At 40.3% G+C, this 16750-nt stretch overlaps 1 protein-coding gene across 3 annotated transcripts in view; it reads left to right on the top strand.

Annotated features, from left to right (window-relative positions):
• Positions 1-16750, top strand: part of LOC123972315 (collagen alpha-1(XI) chain-like) — a 118365-nt gene that overhangs the window by 56794 nt on the left and 44821 nt on the right. For all 3 annotated transcript variants that reach the window (XM_046051721.1, XM_046051719.1, XM_046051720.1), the window contains 17 exons: positions 2356-2445; positions 2756-2851; positions 5078-5383; positions 6540-6605; positions 7573-7614; positions 8029-8091; positions 10682-10756; positions 11267-11350; positions 12664-12720; positions 13329-13382; positions 13457-13510; positions 13919-13972; positions 14088-14141; positions 14904-14957; positions 15060-15104; positions 15860-15913; positions 16015-16059. In XM_046051721.1, coding sequence (XP_045907677.1) covers positions 2356-2445; positions 2756-2851; positions 5078-5383; positions 6540-6605; positions 7573-7614; positions 8029-8091; positions 10682-10756; positions 11267-11350; positions 12664-12720; positions 13329-13382; positions 13457-13510; positions 13919-13972; positions 14088-14141; positions 14904-14957; positions 15060-15104; positions 15860-15913; positions 16015-16059 — 1293 coding nt within the window. The remainder of the gene's footprint in view (positions 1-2355; positions 2446-2755; positions 2852-5077; positions 5384-6539; positions 6606-7572; positions 7615-8028; positions 8092-10681; positions 10757-11266; positions 11351-12663; positions 12721-13328; positions 13383-13456; positions 13511-13918; positions 13973-14087; positions 14142-14903; positions 14958-15059; positions 15105-15859; positions 15914-16014; positions 16060-16750) is intronic.

The following is a 16750-nucleotide window of genomic DNA, read 5'->3' as shown; positions in this document are numbered from 1 at the left end:
TGACATTTTCCTTCAGTATTTCACTAAATAACTGATGAGCTCACACTGGAAACTTTTCCTTTTTCCCTGCCACGAAGTCTGAGCCCACTTTGGAGTGGCCCCGTGATTTATATCACTAACGAGTTCTGCAGGCTCTGCCCAGACTCCCAGGGAAATTTAAGCTTTTCCTTCTCCAGCTAGACTCCCAGTACCTGGAAAAGTAGACTTAAGTCCCTGGTTCAAGAAAAAAATCAGGAACCGGTTCTCTATTTGAAAATATTGGCTGTACAGTGGGTACCATGTCCTGGAAAATATTACTTCATCATCAAGTTACTCTTCAACGCCAAGACAAGAAGCTTGTCAATTCTAAATAGACAGCAGGGAGCAGTTTGGATGCAAGAACATTGTAAATCTGGTTTATTCATTGTTGGTTTCTGTACAGTTTTAACAGGAATGTTTTTCTTACATTCCAACTCAGTATTTTAAAGAATTAATTTCCTCCCACACAACTGAAAATAATCCAGAGGACAAATCACCGCTGTGGAAGTTCAAATCGCACTATACCATTTTTTGTAACTGTAAAAATTGTTTGTGTAAGTTCAGGTCTGAACTTCTATCCCTCAGTATTTCTTAAACTGAAGCACTACAATTCTACAAAATAGTGGAGCATGGCTATGACCATAGCCTCTGAAGATGCTCCTTGACCTAAAGCACGCTGCCTTTGCAGTCGTCAGCCACATGTCTACAGCTGGGTTAAAAGAGGTAGAGGGAGTGATGCAAGAGGAGGAAGGGGGAGCTCTTTTATGAGCACACTTCAGTATTTACGCCTTTCATCAGAGCCTGCGGTGAAGGCCTTCAGCTCAGCCAAGCACTTCAACACCATAAATCTTTATAAATCCTTCCTTCCTTCGTTCTCTATCTTTATATTTCTCTCTGACCCTCTCCTTCTCTCCTCTGTCAGTCTAGTTGGTATGGCCAGGGCTTCTCTCTTGTGTGACCCCTCTCTCTCTCTGGGCCACTGAATGGAGGCCAAGCCAGCACTGCAGCAGCCCGTGGATCTTGTAATATTTTTATGAGTTTAGCAGTCATCCAGGGACTAATATTTATCCCTGCGCTGATAGAGCGGTGCATATCAGGGGCTGGTCTGTTAACTTAATCTACCGCGCCTCTTTTTGACAGTGTTAGTAGAAATTTAAGAATAGGGCAGATCAGGAGGAAGTATTTGACGTTAGGCTTAATATTATATGGTTTGTGGGCAGTGAGCCACAAAATGGCTGTCAACTTTGGTGATTTAAAGGATTAGACTTATTCGCTTTCTTGCCGAGAGGTCTATGAAAAGATCAATACCACTCTTATGTCTGTATGGTTAATATGAAGCTTAACCCAGGAGACGATTAGCCTAGCTTAGCATATAGACTTGAGGCAGGTGGAATCAGCTAGCTCTTTAAAATGACAACTTAAAATCTTTACATTGTTTATTGTAATAAACAGACAACATATAATGTGTTTTTTAGTGAGCTTTCGAGATGCTTGTGGGCAATCTATTCAACTCTTGAAACTGTCGAACTTTTCTTTAAAAGAATAAAAACAAAAGTTTGACATTTTCAAAATTCTGTCTTATGTCATTGCATTTTGTGGTGTGTATTGTGATGTTTCGTCTCTAGTGGGTGAAGTTAAAATACTTATCGAATGTCAATAAACTGCAACATAACACACAAAACAGACCACATTTTAACTGTCTTGGAGATCCAAAAACAAATGTTCTGTTTAAAAAACAAACAAGGTAACACAGAGACTGGTTTAATGCGCCAACATTTTTTAACAGTGGTTTTACCCCCTGCTACTGTATTCTGTATGTTCCCCATAATTTACCAACATGTGTTGAGTCAGGACAACTTATGGTTTCTGTTTTAAAGGGCCCTTTAATGAATCCTCATGGCCATTATTGGCATGCAGAATTAAGCAGTAGAGGCAGATAAGTTTTCACTGGCATTACATTAACCCTCCAACATCCTGTTGGAAGCAAACAAGAATCTTAATTGCTGTTTGCTTGGTTACACACAGAAACCTTTCAGTAGGGTCATTTGAGGCTCAGAGGGAGGATTGCTGCTGTCATCCATATGCAAAATTGTTCAGTTTTCTTATATGGATGTTATAGTTCATGTACTACATTTGAACATGCTATTTCCAAAATAGCATGATGACAGAAAATCTTTCAATAGTTTAAGGGTTTAAAATTTGTTTTAAACTGTTTTAAGAATAATAAGCTCCTACATGACATGTAAATAACTTGCAACATGTCTCTGAGACATTGTGCTGCCTTATTTACATGATTGCACTAATTAATTGATTGCACCCGTCCCTTTTTCCTTACAGTACACTAACTATGACTATGGTGAGTTTTATGACTACACTGAAGGAGAGTTAACCACTGATGCTCCCCCAACTGAAAGAGCCAAGACTGAGGTAACGCTTGACTAATTCAGTTATCATGGATGTTGCCATGAATAACACATATGCAAGCACTTGATCTCTTGTTGTTAACCTTGTCTCTCATTTTCAACTATCTCTCTTAACCTCTCTTTCTCCTTTACTCTCCTCTACTGTTATAATCGGAGGATAATCATGTCACCCTTATAATCATCATGTTCATGGTGCTGTGGAAAGAAACAAAAATAGATATGTGCATTAACAAAAGCTCCCGAATGTAACGTGAATTTGGATTAACCAATCTCAGATATGTGTAATACTTTTCTTGTGTGCTGCCTGATCTTAGACAAATGTGGGTGAGGACTACACGGGTGAGTATGACTACACCACAGTGGAAGGAAATCCGCCTGAAACCCCCACTGATACTGCAGGACAAGGCCAGGTAACCTTTTAAATATGCATATTGTTCACACAGCTCAAGATTTGCTTAATGAAACATGTTTGATAACTGTGTGTCTTCAGTAAAGTACAGTATGAAATGATAATCAAAGCTAATAGCACAAAGACATTAAGGATTATTTCTGGTTACTCATATGCCACATATGAAATATCAAAACCGTCATGTTGCAAGATTTAAAATTTGTCCGGAAAATTGTCACTGTACTGTACCCATTTATACAAATCCGTCAGCAGATTTTAAAGACATTTTGAAATAATATGAGATTATATGGTAAAAAGCTGTGACAAATCCTGGCCAGTAAATGCACTTTCTAGAAAAAAAATTATAACATCTGTAGATAGTTGGTCTACAACCTCATTTGGTATTATAATAGAAGAATAGAATTATTTGTACTCTTGATTTTTGTGAAATTAGAAAGGTTCAGACCACAGAAATATTTGCCCCGTGGGATAAACTTTTTATTATAGTGGAAAATTATCTGTGCATCACTGACTTTAAACATCCATTCATCCAATTACCATCCAGATTCCTATTTACTGGTTTATAAAGAAATTTCAGTAAAACTATCTTGGCATCACAAACAACAAAACATATTTTTATTATCGTCGTTGGAGGTTGAAACCCAAGAAGTCCTCACTAAGATCAAACTGCTCTCTCTACTTCTTAATTTCCATGAGAAAGCACCTCTATCAAATAGAGTCTGGAGAAAGGCCCAAGCAGGAAAATGTTGTCATTTAATGAACCGTAACCAATGGAAAATCAGGAGAAAGACGCATCCCCTATGTTTCTGCCATATCCCGAATTTGGCAGATCCTGTCTTAATTTGTGCTAAACCATCACATAAAACACAACATAATGAGGAACATTTGGGGGTAAAACTAAAACAATACGGCCGTGTGATCCGGCAGCCAAATGTCTGGTGAATGTATTGTGATGCACCTTGAGGTGGATAACTCAGCTTCAGTCAGCTTTAGACATTACATTAATTTTAAATGACAGGCTAGAAGACTAACCACGGATACTAAACACATGCTGCCCAATGTTGGAACACTTGTCTGATTACTGTGGACTGTGACGAACTGGATAACTGTTAGAGAGTCATATTGCTCGAAGACCTAACACAATATATAAAAACTATTGGTGGATGCTTTTAATAAAAGTGTGTTTCAGGATTGTGTTGCCAGTGGATAGTCCAATATTACTGCTGTGCTCCATTGTCTGCACATGCATTTTTATTTCTTTTTGAGTGCATTTTACACTGGGTGTGTCTTTTTATTATTGTTAGAAGGTACTGTATTTTCTGCTGGTTCAGCATGTTGTTCAAAATATTCACCCAGATTTAGTATAGTAAAATGGACTGGTGACCTAAACGTTGAGGGTTTAAGACCTGTGTTTGCAAATCCTGAAAAAGGTACCTGATTCATTGACTGTTCCGAACATGGAAGCCTTTTACAGAATGTTTAACCTCGGAGCAAAGTCTGATTTACATGGCAAAGCGTGTAAATCAAAGTGCAGTTGTTCCTTTACAATCACGTTTCCTCAGTGCCTCCGATTCTGTGCAAATACATGATTCTTAAACATATAAACATCTTTCTAGTGTTTGTTTTTCTAAACAGCACTGATTTTTACAATAGTTACATAGTTCTAGTTTGTGTAAATGTTTGCATTTGACCTTTTCACTAAGATTGAAGTATTTGAGGCTATGCAGTTAAATTTCCTCACTAGTCTGTCATACTGTAATTATACTGCATGAATACATTTGACAATATACACCATATATTTCTTTTTCATATTTTACCATATTTTACTGTTTTTCAAAACATCAATGTTTCAATAGTTTGTATTTCAAATTAATACTGCATATTTTGTATAATACGAAATATGATTATAGATGTCAACACTGCCTGATGACAGACATATGTGGAATTTCACATATGTTGAGTTTTGGATGTTGTCCCAAATTAGACACATGTTTGTGTGCACAGCTAAGTTGAACATTCTTTTAATGGTGTTTCACTTTGTTGGTGTGCAATAATTTCAGTATAATAAAGTACTAAATACAAATGCTTTGACTTCAAATCATGTTATCAAAAAACATGTGAATCATTGACGCTGTTCACATGGCTCCACTTCACTAACCAAACCTCTATGTTCCCTCCCATCTTAACAACCCCTGCCCCATCTTTGCGATGCCTGGATTGATCCCAGAGCTATGAAGGTGAAATAGTGGATGATTACATCACCGGTGTGGAACAGGTTGGGGTGGACCCCACCCCTGCTGTGGAAACTGCCGCCCCTGTGGACACCAAAGAGAAGGTGGATCCTGCCACTGACGTGTATGAGTTTAAGGAATATGACCTGAAGGAATATGACAGCAAAGAGTTTGTAGAGAAGCCATACGAATATGGTGATTATGGCGACTATGGCCCCACTGACGCCAAGCCTACATCTGTAACATATGACGGAGAGTTTGGCCCTGGTGTTCCAGCAGAGACCGACATCAGAGAGAGCAGTGTAAGTGCCAGAGTGATTAGTGGTGACGGGGTTAGGTGGGTGTGGGTTGGGGGGGGGGTGTATGGAGGTTGTGGTCAGGAATGTGGAAAGATGGAGAAGATGCTGGTGGCATTTGTTTCATGGGTTGTTCATGGTGCCCTTTTTGTTTGTAGTTTCTAATGGCATCCGGTCACAGCTTTGAGCATTCTGCATGCAGCAAACACAAATACTCCAGCAAACATAAACACACACCTTGTCTATCTAGGCTCCTACAGATAACCAGATGCGGACCCAGCTGTCATTACAGACACGCCCTCCATAACCTCTTGGCCTCAGTGACCTCTGCTGTTTATCAAAGACATGCTTCTCTGTGGTTATCCCACCAAAGATCTTTGCAGACTTTGCAATGTTTATTTCATCAAATCCATCTTGATCAATATCTAAAATCAGACACAAATATATGCTGAGCCAGTGTCTGTCATGGCTTGTGTCAAGCCCTCTTACTTGCCTCAGGATCCAGATTCTCTGGCAGGAAGTGACACAGTCCCTGTCTGGATGTTGGCTTGAGATCTGTCTGCCTTGGGTTAGTCTGAATCGCTCTATTAGTGCTCTCCACTCTACAGTGTCAGGACACTGCAACCCTGCTCCATGACTTTCTCAAAAAGAGTTTCCTCTTCAGGCTAAACTGTACAATCTAGTGGTTTTTGGACATACTGCTCTAGGTGGTTTGTGAATTCTTCTCATGTGAAGTCATTGTGTGGATAGTGTCAGGTAACGACCTCTGCATTTGTGCACAGTTGGGGTCTTTTTTTTGCAGTTCATAGCTTTAGGGAAGCTTAATAAATAGAAGTCTAAATTATAGCTTCTTGCAAAGTGATTCTTGAGGTTAATTTTTCCAGCATGCAGGAAAAAAAATCTGCTTTACGCCTTCAGGACTACCTAAATCCTTTAAAGCATGCAGAACACTAGTCAGCATTTTGCCATGCTCTTCTTAGCAGTTTTGTTGGGGCTTTAAGTAACCTCTATAAAAGAGAAGACACCCAACAGGACAGGGCATCTGCTGCTCACTCGCCTCAGTTTTTCCATTTTGGGCTTTTAGACCATTTCTGCTCTGCCTTTACATATAAATGTCTGTCCTGTTACTGTGTAAAAAACTTACCTGGTCTGTCTTGTGTAGATGGGCGGAGGTCAGAGTTACCTGGGAGAAAAAGGAGAGAAGGGTGAACCTGCTGTCATTGAGCCAGTAAGTGAAGTATTACTCTGCTTTGTTTTGTTTTTTTGCTGACGATAAACCTCACTGTTATAGAGGAAACATCAGCTCTGTCCAAGCTACTTTTTTGGGCCAGGTTAAACTGCCTATGTTGAAATTCACATTGACATATGTAACTATAGGATGCTTGCTATTTGCTAAATAGCTGGAAATGACCGAAGATTCTCGGTTATCCAGGTCATAGTTATCCAAGGAGGGTTAAATCAAGGGCAACTGGACTTGACTGAACACTTGATTGATTGAAGTCCTCAAACTAACACGTCATTAATTTATTTAACTAACCCACAGCTAATTTGATAGGCCATGTTTTGTAAACTTTTATCTAGCAAGCTGTTTAGCTGTCTGGGTTAGCTAGCCAGAACTCCATCTAACTGTCTTATGGTTGGTTGCGCTGTTATTTTAGCCAACTAAATGTTTACTTATTTCAAAATAAGTGTCGACTGGCTTTCTTATCAACTGAGACTTTCCAGCAGTTGCACCCAATGATTTATACATCTATAAAAGTCCTGCATCAGATTCTCTGCATATTTTCTTGAGAATGCTTTACATCCATATTTATGTATGTTTTTTTATTTCAGTTTCAATGCAACTGAGCTATAGATTTATTTCACTAAATCAGATACAAACAACACGATAGACAAAACAACTGCAGGCTACATAAAATGCCACAGTACCTTAGTTCTTTAAAGAGCCTTAATGTCCCTCCTCCCATACCATCTGTGCCACCACAGGCTGTCATCCAAATCAAACCACACACAAATACATGCACATTATAGAACATCAGATAACTCATGCATTGTTAACGTCTTAAGCTTTTAGGTATAAGCAAACTCCTCAACCTCAAACCCAAAGCACCCACTGTCTCTAACTTTCCCCCCATTCTCCTGTGAATTTACAGGCTGCCCTATAATGCTACTGTATCCACTCTTTCCTTTTTTAGGGGATGCTTATAGAAGGACCCCAAGGACCCCCCGGCCAAGCAGTGAGTATCACGTTCTCCCACACTCCTGTCTGCCTTCCACAGATGGAGAACAGCTAAAGAGGGAAAAAATGTCTTTATGGAAAGAGCATCAGCCCTGATCGCCAGTGAAGCTTGAGTTGGGAGAGACAGTCAGACTGTGTATTTGTGCAAGTGTGTGTGTGTGTGTGCAAGAGAGAGAAAGAAGGGGGGTTGGGGGCTGTTTTATTTTGAGGCTTATTTCTTTTTGAACCCATGTCTTTGCTTCTGTCTTTGTTGGCCTATGTATATGAAATACTGGATAGACTGACTGTGGTTGGAATGCTGGTTAGCAGCAGTTCGGGATATAATATGCTAAGTGTCTGTGTGTCTGTGTGTCTGTGTGTGTGTGTGTGTGTGTGTGTGTGTGTGTGTGTGCGTGTGTGTGTGTGATCTCAGGGTATTCCTGGTACCCCAGGATTGCAGGGTCCCCCAGGTCCTGCAGGAGATCATGGTGAGAGGGTAAGTAAACACATTTCACAGCTGATTACAGATGTTTCTGAGAAGCGTTGTCACCCATTCTCCAATCATCGCAAACATTTACCAACAAGTTTTATTTTCCTCAAAGAAGAATAAAACAAATTTGTCCAATTCCATTTAGGTTCAGATATGTTGTATATCAACTGAAACACATACTTTTCCCATCTCTAATTGATACAGAATGTACTGAAATACTAACTTTACCAATTCATCTTACTTATGGGAGTCAGCACATATATAAATGCCCCTGCATGTGTGTTCTTCTTACTGGATAGCTGTGAAGTACAGTGTCAATGCCATACACTGAATAATACAATTGGACGCAGCTTGTACTGCAGCAGTAGGGGGGATTAGCGACGAGTGGTGCAGGGAAATGAGATGCCCATAAACTGCCAATATAGCAACAAAGAAAAGTTCTGAGAAACAGCTATCTTGGTATGCTACAGGACTCATGACAAGTTCAAGGAGTTTGCTATAAAATATGTAGATGCCTAAACTTTCTCAAACCCCTTTCCCAGCACCGTGGTATTCCACTCATTTATTTGATTGATTGGATGACACAGAATTAGTGCCTGTCCCCTCCAGAAGGCTGGATCTCAGCTTGTTTTTCCCAAACGTGGTGATTGCCCCGCACCCCTCTTTCATCACCCGTTTAGCACATCTATGTGTCTCTGGAGGTTAACCCTTTAATTGCCAACACAAAAAAATACCCTAAAACACGCCTCCTCCGGTATGAACAGCAGGCGTTGCCCAAACAAAAGGCTTATTGTTCCACAGGGTCAAACTGATCAGAAAATATTTTGTTGGTCCAAAAGTCTTTCCCCCTCCCTCCATTTCCTCCCATGAGAAACAATCTTGCTGAGGATTGACAGGGGGATTAAAAGTGACTCGTTCCTGTAGTCTGGTGGTTTTCCGTTGCGCAGGATCCGCTTGGACTTAACGTTTGATCGGCTCATTTCTCTCATAACCACCGTCTGCCTCCTTTCCACTCAAACACCACTTTCCCAGCCATGTAGGACCGCCATTAACGCTAGATGTCGCTATGCTAACTATACCAGCAATGGATGGAGAGTATTTACCACCTCTGGGAAAAGGCAGATGGGAACACATGGCATCAATTTGAGCCAGCAGTCTGAGATTGCTGCACATAACAAGAATGCTAAATAGATCCTGGTTTGTCAGGAAACACCGGGTACTACTTAGTCTTGATCTTTTTAGATACATTTTTTGTCTTTATTAAATTCAAATCTAGTCTCCAATACAATTTGACTGTCTATCTGTATTATTCAGCATGAGCAACTTGTATGCAATTATTTTGCTTTTTGGTAGTGTTTAGCCACACATGGCTCCAAGAGAGTCCTTCGGTTTGTCAGCAAAATATCCCTGAATAATCTCAACGACTTAGTTTTGTTGATGGATTCCCATGAAATTTGGTACAGACTTTCATTGTCCCCAGAGGACAAATGGCTTTTCATTTGGCACCAAAGATGCTTTTCCACCAGTCCAAATGAGAAGATTGTCCTAAACCTCAGTCTCAGCTGTGCTTTGACCTTAATGCAAATGCACAACACTTCCCATTCTTAAACTTACAGTTGTTAGCATGTGAAAATGCAAAGGTAGGCTTGTAAATATGCTATGCTAAAGATGGCATATTAGCATTAACTTTCAAACACCTAGCCTATAAGCAGAGGCAGAGAGAGCACAGTCTGACATACTTAGTCTGAGATGTCCTATAATAGCCACCGTGATAAAGATTTATCCTTTTAAATGTATGTAACAACATTATCTCTCATCTGGTGCCACCCATAGGCCAACCATTTTTGCCCCACTAATGGTAAGCATCTAAGAACAGCAAAACTCTCTCTCTCTCCATTGATCAGCCAGTTGTGTTTTCTGGAATTTAATGAGCATTATAGCCTCAGAGGGCCATGACTGTGGATTTTTAGTCTCATTATAAAGTTGGTGCTCTCCTGCAGCCAACATCCCTAGGCCAGCTTAATGGAAATACATTCTTTGTCTTTACTTGTGATTGAATCCCCTGTCTTATTCTTCTGAGTAGGATTAGTCATTTATCTCTTTGGAATAAGCAACAACAATGAAGCAAAGCACCTTCCCTTTGAAATTATTGTTGTAGATAAAGAAGGGGTTTGCTGTGAAAAGATTAGTTGTTAAGTCTTTGCACTGTTTTTGTTGTTTGTTAGTACTGTTATCAGCTTTTCAGTTCAATTTGCAGAGCTCCTCCAGGGGATTATAGAGAAATAATCATACGAAAATACATGACTGGCTTATTAACAACCACATCTAATTAATTGTTCCTAGCAACATTCACAGACTGGTATACAAGCCAGCGAAACAATAGCTGATTGTTGGAATTCAATAGTTTGAGGATGTGTTTGTTAACAATTCTATAGAATAGCATTCATTTTGAAAATAATTATTGTAGTTAATGGGGATGTTTTATACTTGTTTGTTTTGTTACTGACCTCAGCTCCAATTGCATTATACATTTCACATTGAGAAATGTTTGTACTTAGAGAAGAACCAACTCTCTCTCCCTCTTCTGATTCTCCAGGGTCCTCCAGGGCGTCCGGGTATTCCTGGTTCAGACGGTATCCCTGGGCCTCCAGGTACCATTCTGATGCTTCCAGTAAGTCCTGCCACTCTCCACATGCCCCCTGGACTGTCTGTCTTATTTTCCTCTCATACTGTACGCCCTTCATCTTAGGCACAACCCTGTGAACTTGCTTCATTTAGTAAGTTTACCTCATAGCATCACCCGTAGTATAAGGGATGGCAGCCTTATTTTCTTTGGGTTAAAAATCACTTACCTTGTAAATGTCAGCCAGTGCAATGGAGTGGAACCAGTGACTGAGGATTTGAAAGGCTTGGTGACACATATTTATGTGTGTGTGTGGGTGTGTGAGAGAGAGAGAGAGAGAGAGAGAGAGAGAGAGAGAGAAAGAGAGCTGCCTGTGCTTGTGTGCCAGTATATGTATGTGTGAATGTGTGTGGCCTGGTGACAGCTTTACAGTTTAACAAAAAAAGATTTGAACACACTCGCCATGGGAGATCATTAGATGTCTCACTCTGTAAAAAAAGAGACAAGTCAATTTGCTTTTAAGCAGGTTTCTGTTTTGTTTGTATTTTTTGTTTACAGTTCCGTGCGGGTGGTGAGGCGCACAAGGGACCTGTGGTTTCTGCCCAGGAGGCTCAGGCTCAGGCCATCCTCTCTCAGGCTAGGGTAAGTATCAGTGGTGAATATGACCCCAGTGCCTCCTTCTCAGTTTAGAGGATGCTTTACTATGATTTGCTGTGTGTCAGTTTACCAAAAAGTTTTGTAAAAGGAAAAAATGTAGTGACCCAGAAAGTATAGTAAATAATAAAAAGGAGGAATCATTATTCACAAGTCCCGCTCATCCCATAAACTGTCTAAATTCCAAAATATGGACCTGTGTCAGGTTAGGTAGTACATAAAGCCACACCAGATGTTCACACTCACTCAGGGGTCCTGATAACCATAGCACTGTTTGAAAAAGAGCTTGAATATGTGGCTGTAAGCAAGGTGTGATCTATAGTGGGAACACATGGAGATCATTAAGTGTTGTACAAACACTGAATTTTCACAAATTCACAACACTCTATGGAGCTGGAGGGTTGTCAGACTGGTGTTTAGTAATGTCTTGAAAGCACTTGTCACCTTTCTATATTCGTCTTTTATGCCAGAGGTTTGGCCCAGGCAACAAAAAAGAAAAAAAGCATGGCAGGAGTTGCGAGTTCTTCAAAATGTAAAGGCAAATTGTTGAACTTGTTGAATTCTCTTTGACCTATTTGCGCTGTGGAAATGTTACCTCACACCTGCAATTGACAACCACAATGCAAATGTAACTAATTTGTGTGATTTGGTCTTAAGTGTAGCCTAGGGCGTGAATTGTTTTCCTTTGAATTAGCAAATTTACTCATTCACTAATAAGGCTGCAAATAAATCCCAGACGACTTCTTTGGCAGAACAAGACTGTGGTCAACAATGAACAAGAACAAAGTAAAATACACAGCTTTAAAGGGGAGGGAGGTTTTATTAGTGAATTAATGTATTTATTCTTTATTCCTTTTTAGTGTTTAGCTCAGTTACTTGAGTGAATGTTGTCAATTTCAATGTTCCATACCACATTCATTTTGCAATATTAGAATAATCCCATAAACAAACAAAAATGTGCACATGGCGGTCTTCATTTTGAGATTTAAAAATAAAAATAAAGCTGACTTATTATCGGAAGTTTTTTATCTATTTAAACTATCTCCATCCGGCTAACAACAGACACTCTGACACCCACTTAAACGGTGCAGATAACCTGAATGCAAAGAAAACCTCATAACGTGCAGACATGCCTGCCCTTCAAATACAAAACGTACAGTACATTATCAGAATCCTTCGTGTTAGAGGGGGAAATACTGTTTTTTGATCCTTTCAATTTGTCTAGACAGGTATAAATGCAAGGGTGTCAATATTGTCAGCTGACCAGTTGGGGTTATGGGTTGTTTCTGTCTGATCCACAGCTGGCTATGAGAGGTGCTCCAGGGCCAGCAGGCATGACAGGAAGATCTGGTCCTGTGGTGAGTAGCTTTTTAAAGCCTTCTACCTGCAAACGCAGACACACCATTGGTCTAGTTATTGTAACATCCATTCGTTTCACAGTTAGGTGATTAGCGCCTCTTCCTGTGAAGGATTCAACTCCAGGCATTTATCATGTCCTTACGCCTGTAAATGCTAATGCTCACACACAAACCACCTTCCTCCCTAACTGTCTGTGAGCAGATTAGATTCTGTTCCATCAACATCCAGCCAGAATAATTTGAAAAAAATAAACAAATAACAAACCTGTTTATTTACATATATATTCCTGATAGTTCGGGATAACGTCCCGCGCATTCTTAGCTGAAGCCTTCCTCTTGTTTTGGGAGCGTCCTTCACACGACCAGAGCCTTCATGCCTTTCTCAAACAACACATGAATGTTCCACCAATTCGAGATGCTCCAGGAGGTCTTTCTGTTTTATATTCCCAATCCAAGTTTGAAATCTTGTATTATGTGTGTTTGGATTTGCATTGAGATCTAGTCCAACGTAGACTACAGAGAAAGAGAGAAATAATGAGATGACAAAATATTTGGCTTCAGTGCCATATTCATTCATTAAATCTTGTGCCTGTGTGTATGTTTAAAAGGGACTTCCTGGTGCTCCTGGACTTAAAGGTGACAGTGGCGATCCTGGGCCACAGGTGAGTTTTTTTGTTGGTGTTTTTTTTTTACTCTGCATTGTTCAGTGTTTTATGCATTCGTGTTTTCCCCATAGGGACCCAGAGGTCTTCAGGGTTCGACTGGTCCGCCAGGGAAAGCAGGAAAAAGGGTAAGTGTTCTTTCCAACTAGGCTCAATCAGAAGGTTTGTATACTTTATTATTTTATTGATTTATCTCCTCCAGAGCAACACTGTTTTGTAGGATCAGAACTGAAGAATATGTTTAAATTTCTAATATTTCAAGCCAACAAGGGTCCAGTGATCAATGCTACAATGCCCAAAGAGAAGAGCCTGTCTAGTTTCAAACATGGCCTCATTTCAAATAAGTCAGCTGCACCCAATAATCATCTCTGCATCTTGTGTAAATTCATTAAGTCATGTTTATGCAACTATAAACTAGTTAGAACAATGAAAACATCTTCCCTGTTTTGTATTCTCTAAAACCCATCCAAATATAATTGAGTATTTTTCTAATGTGATTTCCACGTAGCCTAACATGATATTTGCGTGTTCTCCAGGGTCGAAATGGAGCTGATGGCGCTCGAGGAATGCCAGGAGAGGCAGGGTCCAAGGTAAAGAACACACCAGGTTATCCAGTAAACCAGTGAGAGGCTCTGGGATGCATTTGAAAAGTTGTTCCGCCAAAGTGATCGATAGAGCTAACGATTTGTTACTGTGCTGTTTCAGGGTGACAGAGGTTTTGACGGTCTCCCTGGTCTTCCTGGAGAAAAGGGGCACAGAGTAAGTATGAGGAGAGGTTTAATGATGTGTGTTTTACGACCTTGCCCATGCTCCAACGACTTCTACATGTCTCCAGAAATACGATCCTACAGTCTTTTATTTTTAGACCCAAATCCTCATTGTTCACAGTCACTGCCGTCCTGTACTCTGTCGTTACACCAGCATCACAGCTGATTGGTAGTTCAAAGGCCACCTCCCATCCATCCCATGTACACTCCAGTGTTGACAGATTTGAATTCTGAACCAGTGGAACTCATTAGGGCGTATGACCCACTTATGAGAGGTGGGACCGACTCCAGAACCACTTGGGCTGTGTGTAACCAGCCCTGGAGGCGAATGAGGATTGCTGAGTTTGGTGTTTGTGGAATTTGGGCCTGTCGTATAGAGCTGAAAGAGAAAGGACAAGAGATCACAGAGGGGTATTTCTAGACAGGCTGTCATCTCTTATCCTATACTGAGTAATTACAGGGACACCAGAGGTAGGCAAGCCCGTATAGAGCGCTACAAATAGTGGTAACCATCGAGGTCCATGCCAATTGTGGTAACTATGCTCGCTGTAGATTAAAGGCAGTTTTGTTTCTCCCTTTTAAACATCGTTTCTCTATGTTTTCTGAATTTTTGACCCATATATTTTTCTAAAAATAAAAAATTAGGAACAGTTTTCTCTTGTGGCTGCAGGGATAAAGATTGTTAACTCTTGTGATCTGCCCCTTCCGCTCTTTGCTGATATTCCTGTTTTGTGATTATTTTTTTCCTTTTTAGGGAGAACACGGTCCTACAGGTTCTCCAGGACCTCCAGGAGAGGATGGCCCACGAGTAAGTACATCATCATTCACCAAAGAACTTACCCTTTTTTTCAAACGTCTTAAAACTACTCTATATTGATAAATAACACACAGTTTCTCTTTCTATCCAAAGGGTGAAGATGGCCAGGTTGGACAGAGAGGTGTGGCTGGAGAGAGTGTAAGTGTATTTATTATTACCCGATGACGCAGTTGGACCAGATTGTTAAACTGCATCTTATTTAATCAGGACAAAGATAAGGAAGAATATGATAAATATATGACCATCATGTTGCTCATTTCCTGTGCTGCTGCAGGCCGTATCTCCTTATTCCCTCCTCCACATTCACTTTGGCAAATATTTCAACACACAGCCCTCCTCTCTTCTTGCGACTGTAACAACATTCCTGTCTGCAAGGACCATTGTGTTTGAAAAGTCAACCTTGCCCAGGCAGAATGGAAATGTGTTGTTCTGTCATTATCCAGGAGAAAATACCATATTCTACCTGGCTCAGTTGAAATGGACCATGCACTTGCATGAAAAAATGGTTGTTTCCAGTCATACCTAAAACAACATTGTCCTTTTGAAGAAATAGTTGCACAGCATTTCATCACACACGCTATCCATAAGATGAAAGAGCACAGTAAGTGCAATGACTGTAAGTGCACAACTTTAGATTTTGAGATAAGAAGTTACCTTAATGCTCAATTCCCGAAATGCACCTGCAGTTACCACATGTAACCACAAGGGGTCAGTATTTTCCACACTTTGTCAAACCAGTTTTAAGTATTTTCAGTGCACCTATAATGTTCAATATATAATGGCAATTTTTTTTATTGTCTGCTTATTTCTAAATACAACGCATTGTTACAGACTATACGTATAGTTATTATTTTACATGGTTTTCTTTAACTTGTGCTTGTCTTGATGTACAGGGTCCTCGAGGTTTGCTTGGCCCCAGAGGGTCTGCAGGTCCTGCAGGACAGCGTGTAAGTACACCTCCTATATCACTTGATTCTTCTACTAATCATAATTTGTGTTCTAGCTCAACAAGATGGCGACTTTCATTGTCAAATTCTGACATTTTCAGGGTCTTCCTGGACTTGATGGGCAATCCGGTCCCAAAGGGAACATGGTGAGAAAAATTGATCATTTTTAAAATCTAGCTAGAGAGAGATAAAATCACATTGTCAGAAAAGGGAGTTTTCCTGCACACATATGTCAAGACCACCTAAGCAATTACCATGTCATTCGGCCTGCCTGAGGCTGATTGCAGGTCGGTGACCTTTTACCCCTGTGCAACATTACATGAATGGAGGTCATAGGTAATTTGCGGATTAGAGATGGTAGATGTAGGAAGTGTCTTGTCATAGTTGTCAGGCATTTCCCATAACTACAAAGCCTTCTGACTGAAGAGGCCATACGCTTTAGTAAGGGATGAAACCGAAAAGCCTATCTGTGCATGTGCTGCATTCTGCTTCCCGGAGGTTCTCAGTGGGACGTTTGAATGAGCGTAACAGATCATTGGTCAAGACAGCTGGACAAGCCCACGCATTAGTCTGTGGTCACTGAGTCACTGAGTCGAAGAAAGCACCTGTTAAAGAGACAAAAAACAATATAGGAATATGGTGTGCTTCTCATTAGTGTCTCCAAAGTTTGTATTGATCTCTCTAAAAACCAAAGCAGAACACTTGAAAGTATAGTACACAGTAGTAGAGCTTCCCAAAGGGTTTATAAACCCTCACGGTACACACACCAGCCTCTAACATGTGGATGTTTTTAAGACATCCTTAACAAGTGAGGAATCCAAATGTTTTTACTGACTA

This window comes from Micropterus dolomieu, linkage group LG06 (assembly GCF_021292245.1).
Source record: "Micropterus dolomieu isolate WLL.071019.BEF.003 ecotype Adirondacks linkage group LG06, ASM2129224v1, whole genome shotgun sequence".
Lineage (NCBI taxonomy): Eukaryota > Metazoa > Chordata > Actinopteri > Centrarchiformes > Centrarchidae > Micropterus > Micropterus dolomieu.
The sequence above is the reverse complement of the archived record's forward strand: the minus strand, read 5'-3'. Positions and strand labels throughout refer to the sequence as shown.